We start from the raw sequence: 12,134 nt of genomic DNA on the forward strand, positions 1-12,134 counted from the left end.
GCCTGGGCGACAGAGCAAGACTCCGTCTCAACAAAAAAAACAAAAAAAAAAAAAAAAACTTGAGTTCTTCAGTCAGACTATCTACATTTCAGATGCTAAAGTATCCTGTGGCCACAAATGGCTACTTATTGCATAGCTCAGTGATACAATGTGTCCATGACCACAGAAAGTTCTGTTGGGCATTGCTGTTAAAAAAACAAGTAGCTACATTAAGGAGTAGAATTGAGTTTGGATTAGTTTTGTGCCTTTTTAGTAATAAACAGTTGTTATGTAGGTGTGTTTCCCCAACTTTCCAACTGTTGGAATGAAAAAGTAGAATTCACTGAGAGAGTTTTTATTTTTGACATGTCATTTGCAATGTATACATCTATCAATCAAAGATCTCAGTTCTGCTCTGGCCTCCTTGGTTGAGGGTGAGGTTTATCATTGTCTCTCTGAACTCTTAGCTCATTGAAATTTTCCCTTACAATTCATTTATTACATTAAGCTGCGTTGATTAACTGCCTTAATCCTTAGCACACACAGGAACTTTTAAATGGCATGCACATCTCTAAGCTGAAGTCTGCCATCTGAAGACCACCTGTTGATAAATCTTTCTTTAGGGCAGTGATTCTCCAAATGTGGGAAAGCAAGTTTCTGAACCCATCTGTATATTGGCTTCATGTGGTTGCCAGTATTCCATCTGCTAAGCAGTTACCTTTTATTTGTAAACGGTATGTTGGGTACTTGAATATGGCAGACTCTATTTTGTCATTTAAGTGGCTCCTGAGTTAGCTAAAGGTATGAGGGCAAGGAATTGAGGTACTCTTTATCACAGTACTTTCTAAAGCACCTAGGACAACTGATAAAAAAATTCCAAGAGGCAGAAGCCTGTCCTTTTGTGGGAAGTAGATACTCCAGCTATTCATCCTTCCCTTCCCACTTTCAGTCTAATCCTCTACCTTGGTCACATGACAGAATAGACAAACTGAGCATCCTCCCACTGAGTGGCAGTGCTTGGCAATAGATATAATGGTAATAACGCTTCTTGAATTATGGCTTGTCTACTGCCTGCCCATCAAATGCATAGTAGTCTAACTGAATTAAGTGTGAAACCATCACTGGGGCAAGTAGTATTTACACTGCAGCAATCCAACCCAGTCTCAGTATAGTACAGGTGACCTAACATGGATTTGGAGCCTGCAGAGTCACAGGTACATGTGCTTTCATTAAGGAAATAATAAGAACTATTTGGAATTAAAGAGTACATACCCAGTTCAGCAGCCAGATCCTGCTAGATCCTCTCATTTTGTTTTTAATTTTTCTCTTTAAAATATTTGTGGGCTAAACAAAACTCACCTGCAGTGTGGATCCAGCTTTCAGTCCATGGGAGTACCACTTCTACCCACAGGGCTTTTCCTTTATTTTTATCAGGAATGGTTGTCTGCGCCTCAAAAACAAGTAACATTTTAATCCATTGTCTTTCCTAATAAGATGGAATTTGGCTGCCCTCCCATTTTTACAGTGAACCCTTGCTTAAAGAAGCACAAGATTACTGTTACTTAATATGGACAACACATGCATATTCAAGTACCTATACTCCCTTTCTTAGCATCCAAGATAAGATCATCACAAAAAGAAAAACACCTTTGATCTTGGAAAATTATTTAGGCTGGGCAAAATGTGAGCCTCCATAAAAAACTTTTTTTTCTTTTTTTCATGAGACAGGGTCTCACTGTGTTGCCCAGGCTAGATAGAGTATAGCGGCGCAATCACGGTTCACCGCAACCTCCACCTCTCTGGCCCGAATGATCCTCCTACCTCAGCCTCCCAAGTAGCTGGGACTACAGGTGCATGCACCACGCTGGGCTAATTTTTGCATTTTTTTCTAGAGACCAGGTTTCACCATGTTGCCTAGACAGCTCTCGAACTCCTGGTGTCAAGCAGTCCACCTGGCTTGGCCTCGTAAAGTGCTGGGATTATAGGCATGAACCACCACACCTAGCCAAAAAATATTTTGAAGCCATACTGCATGTATTGTTGCACAAATAAGTTTATCATGTTTTAAGGCATTGTGCTTAAAATTTTTTCACAGCGTGTTAACAACCAGAAACTTAATGTTTTTGCCTTATTTCAACATTAAGAAAGAACACATAAACCCACCCTTTAGCAAACCTATACTCCCAGTTCCCTAATTCTGCTCTAAGTTTGAGGTAAACGTTGGCGTGCTTGCTTTCTTAGTGCTTTCCAATCTCCTACGGATGTGATACTGCATATTACAACTTTACATCCACTGATGGTTGTATTCTATTTGCTCGCCTTCTGGAGCACCAGACTATGTTAAGCCAGTCCTTTGGTTGGGAGATGGAATATGTAATCAAATTGCAAATGTAGTCTAATTGACCACAAAAACTGTAAGGGAGTCCGATGACATGATTCAAGAATGTGTGAAGTATAAAGACATTCAGCATCAGTGTAGACAGCTGAGAGACAGTGCTATTTGACAGGACCAGCTGGTGAATCATCAGGAAAAGATTGCCTTGCTTACTCATTACTACCAAGTCATAAATCAGGTCTTCTTCAAGAGGCTAGGGGTAAAAGCAGAGGATCATGGAACATGTGGTAGAACTTTAAGCATTCTGGTATTTGTGGTTATTTTTTTAGTGCCATTTGGAGTATTATCTTTGTTAGGAAAAAAAATTGTTCCTACAATCGGTGAATTAAATAAAATCATTTAATCATTCTTATAAAAGGGTAACAGTGGACCAAGCACGGTGCCTCATGCCACTGTGATCCCAGGATTACACACCACATGTAATCCCAGCACTTTGCTAGGCTGAGGCAGGTGGATCACCTGAGGTCACGAGTTTGAGACCAGCCTGGCTAACATGGTGAAACTCCATCTCTACTAAAAACACAAAAATTAACTGGGTGGTCCCAGCTACTTGGGGGGCTGGGGCATGATAATTGCTTGAACCCAGGAGGCAGAGGTTGCAGTGAGCTGAGATTGTACCACTGCACTCCAGCCTGGGTGACAAAGCGAGATTCCGTCTCAAAAATATAACAAAATAAGAGTAATGGTGGTAACTAGAGCTAAACATCTAAACATTTGAGTAGTCTTTGCACTTTTAGGTTGGATTTAACCAAGTTTTCTTAAAGCAAATTTATTTTAAAGAGGAACTTAAAGGATAGAGGTGGGGATAGCATGCTAGATGGGTTAGAGGTAGGGTTTTCAAAGTATAAAATAATAGTATAAAAACTCAGATAAAATGGGAAAAGATAAAAGAAAAATAAAATTATTGAATAGTAATAGCCTCTAACCAGAAGAAACCCATAATTTTTTTTTTTTTTTTTATACTTTTAAGTTCTGGGATACGTGTGCAGAGCATGCAAGTTTGTTACATAGATATACACATGTCATGGTGTTTTGCTGCACCCATTAACCCAACACCTACATTAGGTATTTCTCCTAATGCTATCCCACCCCTAGCACCCCACACCCTGACAGGCCCTGGTGTGTGATGTTCTCTTCGATGTGTCCATGTGTTCTCATTGTTCAACTCCCAGTATGAGTAAGAACATGCAGTGTTTTGTTTTCTGTTCCTGTGTTAAACATGAACTCATCCTTTTTTATGGCTGCATAGTATTCCACGGTGTATATTTGCCACATTTTCTTTATCCAGTCTATCATTCATGGTCATTTGGGTTGATTCCATGTCTTTGCTATTGTGAATAGTGCTGCGATAAACGTACATGTGCCTGTGTCTTTATAGCAGAATGATTTGTAATCCTTTGGGTGTATACCCAGTAATGAGATTGCTGGGTCAAATAGTATTTCTGGTTCTAGATCCTTGAGGAATCACCACACTGTCTTCCACAGTTAGTCCACAGTGGTTGGACTAATTTACACTCCCACCAACAGTATAAAAGCATTCCTATTTCTCCACATCCTCTCCAGCATCCGTTGAGAAATCCATACTTTAAAAAAAATAAATCAATAAGATTAAAACTTTTGGTTGTCAATTAAGGTCTTAGTTCTCTCATAATGACTTCATGATTAAAAAAAAGTGACATATGGATATCTTTGAAGTGTCTTAAAGATGTTTTTATAATAGGAAGTCAATTACATTGGCCTTCAAAATTTGTATTAACAAGCAAATTGAAGTACAATCTTGGTTGAGCTGGCTTGGAAATTCTTATAACTCAGCTCCTCAAAAGTATCAGCTGATTGTGTTGCATTTAGATTCATTCCCTTTCAAAAGCTGCTTAGGAAACGAATTAGTGCTCAGAGCTGTTTACGCTTGTAAATGCAGTTAAAATTGAAAAGTCAGTTGGGAAACTCACTGAGATCTCTTGATAATAGCAATGGTTGTTTCTGCTATAATAACTTGAACTGATGAGGTAGAAAAAACAAATCACGTCAAGAGTTTATAAAACGATATATATGTTACTGATGCAAATTAAATGAGCTACTCACATTATTTTCTAGATTAAAAAGTAATTTTTTTCAAGTATATGAAGTAGTCTGTATTATAGAAGTTTTTGTTTCCTCTGCTACTGCTGCACAGGATATTTTAAAATATGTTTATAAAACAAATGTTTCGAATTGAACTTGAAAACTCAGTCTTTAACTCAGTTTTTAAATTTGAGTATGACTGATGTAACTGAATAAATTAGAGGTACATATCTAGATGAATGAGCTACAGTTAACATAAAACCGTCTTCTTGTATATTTTCTGTATGTAAATTTCTATTTAAAAAATACATAATCGAGTAGAAATTCATGATTTTCTTTGGAAGATTGAATGATGCCACAGGAATGCCATTTCTGTATCAGTGCCACTGACAGGTTCTTTAGACTAATAGCCCATTAGGCTAAATATGGGAGTAGCTTCACTGAAAGATGCCTTTAATTACCGCTGAGCAGCCTGGCAGAACTGCAAATTCTGGTTCCCTTGCTAGGAGGGACCTTGACTGATAATTGGTTTGTTTTTGGTGTTTTAAAATATATTTTTAATTTTCTTTTATGCATTTAACTACTTTTGAGTACCCACTATGTGCCAGGCATTTTGACACTGAGAATATATGAGTAAGAGATAAGATCTGTATTTTTCACAGAACCTACATTTTGTCAGGAGATACAGGCCAGGAAAGAGGCAATTGTAAAATCTAGTGTGATAAACTAACCCAGATGTTTGGGTTAGACAAGGCTTCTTAGGGGAAATGAGAAACTAGACAGGAGATGATGATGATCATGACCCACATTTGTAGTGGGAGTGGTGCTGGAGTGAAGCAGAAGGATTTCAGATGTTGTAGGTGCTAGATTTTATGCGGGGGGCGGGGGAATCTGGTAAGACAGCAAAACCTATGGGATTGTGGGGAGTGAAGAGCTTTCAAGGAGGACACCCAGGTTTGTTGCTTGAGCAGTTGGTGATGCCAGACTCAGTAAGAGGATTGGCTTTGGAGTTGCATGGTGAGAGAGAAGTTAATGTTCAGTATGGTGAGTTCAAGGAGCCAATAGGTACATCTAAGCAGAAATTATGTTACATGAATCATTAAGAAGAAACAGTAGATAAAAAAAAATTTTAAAGTCCATATTATTCTTCAAATAGATATCTATTATAATGACCTGTTGTTGAAGCTCTAGAGTACATTAGAAAATTAGTTATTTAATGTAATTACTTTTTCATCTTGTTTTGGAGTTTCTGTATAAATACTAAAAACCCCACAAAATTTAACAATAAATATTACTTTCCATAGCCTAGTTCACAACTTTTTTTATATGCTAAAGAATTTCATTTCATATAAACTGGAGGAGAAACTTACAAATTACTATATTTACATTCAGCTAAATCATTGCTACATAGAGCTGAGGCAGTGCACTGAGAATGAGACTATTTACTGTTCTGAGGGATTAGCTAACCATCTGTTGGCAACAAGACCTAAAAGAGTTTGCAGAGAGTAGGGGAGCTCATTAATAAATGTTCCAGTTACTAATAGGCAAGCTTCAGGTTCTCTGTGCATACCAGTGTTTCCCAAAAAGCTAAGCATTGGAATCAGATAGCAGAGTGGAACCATTTTTCCTTTGGTGCATAACTTGTGATAACTACCGTTTTTGTTTTACTATGCGTAATAATACAACTTTTAATAAAGCAGGGCTTGTGAACTTCTTTTTTATGTCAGTTTACCCATTTTTGAAGATGTATACTTTATTATTAAATAAAGCTTTGAGATTTATAATTTATGTGTTCTAATGTTGCTGGAAATTTGACCTAATAAGATAATAACTGGTAGAAATATATACGTAATCACAACTGCAGTACAAGGAGCAACGTGATAAATAAAATGTGTATTAAATTCTATTTAAGTTTCTAGCAATTTCTGAGCTCATTGGAAGAAACAAGGCTCAGATATTTGAGTTTACCTCATGAGAGCCGTTGTTTACATGTGCTTATAATACGAATGTGTTTTAGAGGTGTGTTCTCACAGCTTATAGTAACTGTTGAAGGAACTGATAACCAATTTAACACTTGGTTTTGACAGTCTCATCAGGTCCCACCATTGGCTGATATTATATATATTTTTAAACATTAATATTCACAAGTATGTTAATACTTGATTTCATACCATTAAAGTGCAAATGCTTCATTATCTTTCTTTTAGCCAGACTTTGGAGTTCAAATAATAAAACCACTGTGAGTTCAGTTTTCAAAGCAAAGGATGAATTACAAAATATATTTTTTTCTGATGAATCAGCTAAAACTTTTTTTAAAACTAGCTCCTGATTGGCTCTCTGCTTACTCCATTTAAAAGCTAAGCAGATTTAAACTGGTTAGTTCTGGCAGACATAAATTTTCAGGTCCGCATTCCTGATTCACCTTCATTATAAAAGTAGCGCTGTTTGACTTTAATAATAGGCTTGAACTTATAAACATGTGTGAATATATTCTATATTTTGAAATGTATTAGATATTTGAAAATGTATTTTATATTTTTAAAAAACAATTGAGGTAGCATACTTACACTCTACTAAGTTGGGAGATATAAAAAGTAATATTTCTGTTATTTATGGTATAGATTGAATATTTGTGAGTTGAAGAATTACTGGCTATTGGATCTTGGCAGATTGAATTTATTGCTATATGAAAAATGGTTGTGTATAATGCATTTCTTCTAGAAAATAATCTTGATAAGGTTTTAGTAACTATAAAATGGAAATTTGAAAAATATTAGATGCTTTGATTTTCTTAAAAAATAAATCTAAATAGTTTATTGACTTTTTGACTTTTATTAATTTGTATTTTTCTGGTTCTGGTTTATTTTTCTTCAGTAAACATAGCACAATTTAAGAACATGATTTACTGTGTTTTGCGGGGGAGACTTGTTGAGCATTTCTGTTATTGAACCTCATAATATTATAGACACTTTCGCAAGTGTGTACTTCAGAAGGTTTAATGAAGAAAGCACTATAATGTAAAGGCCAAGAATCTGTAAAGGTAAATTGCTGGGTTCAGTAGTGTTTTTTTATATTGTGCAGTAACATCTCTGGACTAAGATTAAAATTGAATAATTAAGTTTTTAGGTTTTGCTATCCATAAGAATTTAATATTACTGAATATTGAATTAAATTTAAGCAAAAATTATTAGGCCACATTGTATGTTAATACTAATGTTGTTTAGCATTTTCCCTCTAATTCGCAGACTATCAAGGACTCTGTGATTTTACTAAGGTTTGTGTATTCTTAAAGTGACTTATAGAAAACAAAATTTCTCAAGTCTTTTGTTTCTCTTTTTTTTCCATAGGGGTACCAAAGTCTGATCTCTTGCACACCAAATCATTAAGGGGCCATAAAGACTGCTTTGAAAAATATCATTTAATTGCAAACCAGGGTTGTCCTCGATCTAAGCTTTCAAAAAGTACTTACGAAGAAGTTAAAACCATTTTGAGTAAGAAGATAAACTGGATTGTACAGTATGCACAAAATAAGGATCTGGATTCAGATTCGGAATGTTCTAAAAACACCCAGCAGCATCTGTTTAATTTCAGACATAAGCCAGAAGAAAAATTACTCCCACAGTTTGACTCCCAAGTACCGAAATATTCTGCAAAATGGATAGATGGAAGTGCAGGTGGCATCTCTAACCGTACACAAAGAATTTTGGAGCAGAAGGAAAATACAGACTTTGGACTTGCTATGTTACAAGATTCAGGTGCCACTTTATGTCATAACAGTGTATTGTGGCCTCATAGTCACAACCAAGCACAGAAAAAAGAAGAGACAATCTCTAGTCCAGAAGCTGATGTCCAGACCCAGCATCCACATTACAGCAGAGAAGAATGTAAGTAAAATGGGGAGAAAAGTAACAGTTGGGTGGTTTGGGATTTTTATATATTTGTATAAATGTGTAATGGGTCAAAAATTTTGCTGTGGAAACGTAGATTTGGTAACAGGTTCACCTTAGCAAAAATGAGACATCTTAAAACTTTTCATTCACTGGAATTCTATCTTCTAAGCATTGAAGTTCAGCAGTTTCCATATTTGTTTTGCCATGTAAAATAATTACACTAAATGGAATCAACAAACTGTGAATTGTAACATCTAGGACTCATGTAGTTTAGAAGTACAGCTTCATCTAGTGGCTAATACACACTGTCATGTTGCTGATCCCTACAGGACTGATGTAGGCATGTGTCTTGTTGACTGGTGGTGGCATTTCAAAAGCAAAAATCTGACATTTTACTAAAGGCCAAAGGTAATGTGTGCACTTACTGTAAAGTTAGAAAGGGTGACTCATTCTCTCTACATCTATTTCTACAAAAATTTACAGAAGCTGAGGTGATTTTAATTGTCTTGAAATCATGATTTCAGAGCCAGAAGGGACCTCTGATATCTTGTTATACAACCTCTTGATTCTAAATGTAAATTGTTTAAGATTGTATATCTAGATAGACAAATTTATTTTTCAAACTGCATATTATAAGCTGTGTAATGCTTAATCAAAATAAGCTTAATGGGTAGTGAGTAACACTTTTTAAAAACTGAAACAGAATAGGAGATAACAGAATTCATTGGACCTACGACTAAGTATTTTTTGGTGAAACTTTTGTTTCATTGGAGGGTGGTGGTGTACTGGGAGTGATAAAAAATATGTTTCTGGCCAGGCACAATGGCTGACACCTATAATCCCAGCACTTTGGGAGGCCAAGGTGCGAGGATCACTGGAGCCCAAGAGTTCAAGACCAGCCTAGACAACATAGCAAGACCCCATCTCTGCAAAAAATAAAGCAATGAGGTGTGGTGGCACACGTCTGTGGTTCCAGCTTCTAGGGAGGCTGAGGTGGGAGCAGTCACTTGAGCCCAGGAGGTTGAGGCAACAGTGAGCCATTGATCACACCACTGCCCTCCCACCGGGGTGACAGAGTGAGACCCTGTCTCAAAACAGAATAAAAATAAAAGTTTCTTACCATGGGCTGTGGTCAGGGTTTGAAAACGTCTCCTCCACACTTAAGAGCATTAATGGTTGAATGCTGGAGTACTGCTGAATGTTGTGTTGACAGTTAAGTGCAGATTTTTAAAAATAGGATATTATGTTGGTGATGTAAGCTGCATGTTTTCCTAGGTTGTTGTGGTAATAGTGAATACGTTTTCATGTTTCAGTGAATTCGATGACTCTTGGTGAGGTAGAACAACTGAATGCAAAGCTCCTCCAGCAAATCCAGGGTAAGAATCACTCTCACTGCCTTTTTGTGTGTGAAAAATTTTGACATAGAAAATCACCTATGATAAGACACCATTGGCTTTATCTACCTTTAAATCTGGAACTGAGATATTCAAACCTGTTAGAGTTTCCAGAGCAAAAAGAATAAGAAACAAAGAACTTTCAATTGCAGAGGAAATACATTTTTCTTTTAGTTTCTTTCGTTCTTTTTTTTTTTTTTTTTTTTGACAGAATCTTGCTTTATCACGCTGGCTGGAATGCAGTGGTGATCCTCCCAAATAGCTGGGACTTACTGTCATGTGCACCATTACACCCAGCTAATTTTCTATTTTTTATAGGAATGGGGTCTCACCATGTTGCCCAGGCTGATCTCGAGATCCTGGGCTCAAACAGTTCTCCTGCCTCAACTTCCCAAAGAGCTGGCATTACAGGTGTGAGCCACTGCACCCGGCCACATTTTTCTTTTCTAAGTGAAAATGGAAACTACAACCTCTTACTAACATTTTATTGACTACCCACGATTGCACCAGGCACTGTGTGGGAGTGCTCCCAAACAGTTCTTTAAGGCACGTGATATTAGTCTTTTTTGTTAAATTATAAACAATTTCAAACATATATAAAAGTAGTGAGACTAGTATAGTGAACCCCTTAAGCCATCTTCACCAACTTCAACTGTTATCAAAGGCATCATAATAATCATCTCTACTTGCATCCATTCCCAATGCACTACCCGTAGCATGGATTATTTTCAGCCAAATCCCAGCTAACACATTGGTTTTTGTCCATAGATTAGGATTTCTTCTAAAAGATAACTTTTTAAAAAACAGTCACAATGTCATTATCACACCATTAAAATTAATAATTCCTTAACATCATCAAGTATAATGCTAACACTTAACAATTAATGTTCAGATTCCCCAATTGTCTCCTTTTCAGTTTATTTCCTTTTAGATGAGAAAATTGTACTTCAGAGATGTTAAGTTGCTTACAGAGATCATGCATCCAATCAGTAGCAGATCAAGGATTTAAACTCCAAAGCTTAACCACACAGCCTCTCAGAATAATAAAAATAATCGCAATAATAGTTGTAGAAATTTATGAGTGCTTTACAAATATGATCTCATTTAAGTTTTACAGTAGCCTGGTGAAGTGCTTACTGTCATTATTAATGTTACACAGGAAAGGAAACTGAAACCAAAAGTTACTTGCCTAAGGCACGTAAGAGTAGGAACAAGGATTCAAAACTCCTGGTAGTCTGATTCCAAAGCCTCTTAGAGGTGATTCCAGACCTGAATACTAACGGGCACTTCTTGTCCATAAATCACATTATATACTGATTGAATCTGTTTATAGATTCTAATTGAGAAAAGTGGCTCAGCTACAGTAGCAGCCACCATGTTTGCTGTGCATCTCTGGAGTCATTGCTATGACTCAAATTTCACTTGATGGAGAAAAGCCAAATTCCACTTGGCTATGTACAGTATACAGATGCCTAGGATGATCAGAACTGATATGCTTTTTAGAGAACACAACTCTTTCCTTGGTATCAAATCAGTTTCATTGTGACACTTTGCCCAATGCAGATTTCAGTTAGAGTTCTTGAAATATAAATCATAGCACTGACTTTCTGCATACTACAAATGCAAGTTTTTCAATCTTTTACAGAAGTTTTTGAAGAGTTAACACACCAAGTGCAAGAAAAAGATTCTTTGGCCTCACAGCTCCATGTCCGCCACGTTGCCATCGAACAGCTTCTGAAGAACTATTCTAAGTTACCATGTCTGCAAGTAGGGCGAACAGGAATGAAGTCACACCTACCCATAAACAACTGACCTAAACAGACTTACTTAGTATGCCCTGCCCTTTATTGGTCTCCCAGACATGCAGACTTTGAAGAAGTTTAAAGAAAGTCCTGGTCCATTTTTTTATGGTCATTAAATTTGCCAAACATAAGGCAGTATTAGACATCTTTTTCAAATAAAGCAGATCATTATACTCTAGTCTTCTGGGGCTAATCATTTTGGCTCATTTGGGGACTCTTTTTTCCCATAATTACTAAACAGATTTTATCACATGTGACTACTTAAATATACTGTTAGAGTGTCATTTTATTAAACATTTTAATGTAATTCACCTGTCGAAACAACAGATTAACAAACTCCTTAAACTACTAAAGATAATTTTTAAGAGGGAAATGGAATTCATATCACCTCTTATTTATTATGAGCAATATTTTAATATAAAAATTTTATATGTAAAAATGCTATTTTAGGTACTTTGCCATTCTCTTTATAGTTGTATATTTGAGTGGTTCTGTATATTTATTTATACTATCATATGTGAATATGTTCACTCATATTTCAGGTCACTGCATTTTATTCCTTTAATACAGTGTTTTTACAACAGTTACCTTGCTTTCCAAAGATAAACGTATT

General features: G+C 36.3%; 1 protein-coding gene across 2 annotated transcripts in view; it reads left to right on the forward strand.

Annotated features, from left to right (window-relative positions):
- The window catches only part of LOC105500839 (chromosome unknown open reading frame, human C21orf91), a 29,644-nt gene extending 17,945 nt beyond the window's left edge, over positions 1 to 11,699 (forward strand). The window contains exons 3-5 of one of the 2 annotated variants that reach the window (XM_011926529.1): positions 7,783 to 8,319; positions 9,639 to 9,701; positions 11,365 to 11,699. In XM_011926529.1, coding sequence (XP_011781919.1) covers positions 7,783 to 8,319; positions 9,639 to 9,701; positions 11,365 to 11,531 — 767 coding nt within the window. In that variant the 3' untranslated portion in view covers positions 11,532 to 11,699. The remainder of the gene's footprint in view (positions 1 to 7,782; positions 8,320 to 9,638; positions 9,702 to 11,364) is intronic. The other variant, XM_011926530.1, reaches the window with a different exon arrangement.
- The last annotated feature ends 435 nt before the right edge of the window (positions 11,700 to 12,134 follow it).

The sequence above is a fragment of the Colobus angolensis genome, unplaced genomic scaffold (assembly GCF_000951035.1).
Source record: "Colobus angolensis palliatus isolate OR3802 unplaced genomic scaffold, Cang.pa_1.0 Scaffold69, whole genome shotgun sequence".
Taxonomy (NCBI): domain Eukaryota; kingdom Metazoa; phylum Chordata; class Mammalia; order Primates; family Cercopithecidae; genus Colobus; species Colobus angolensis.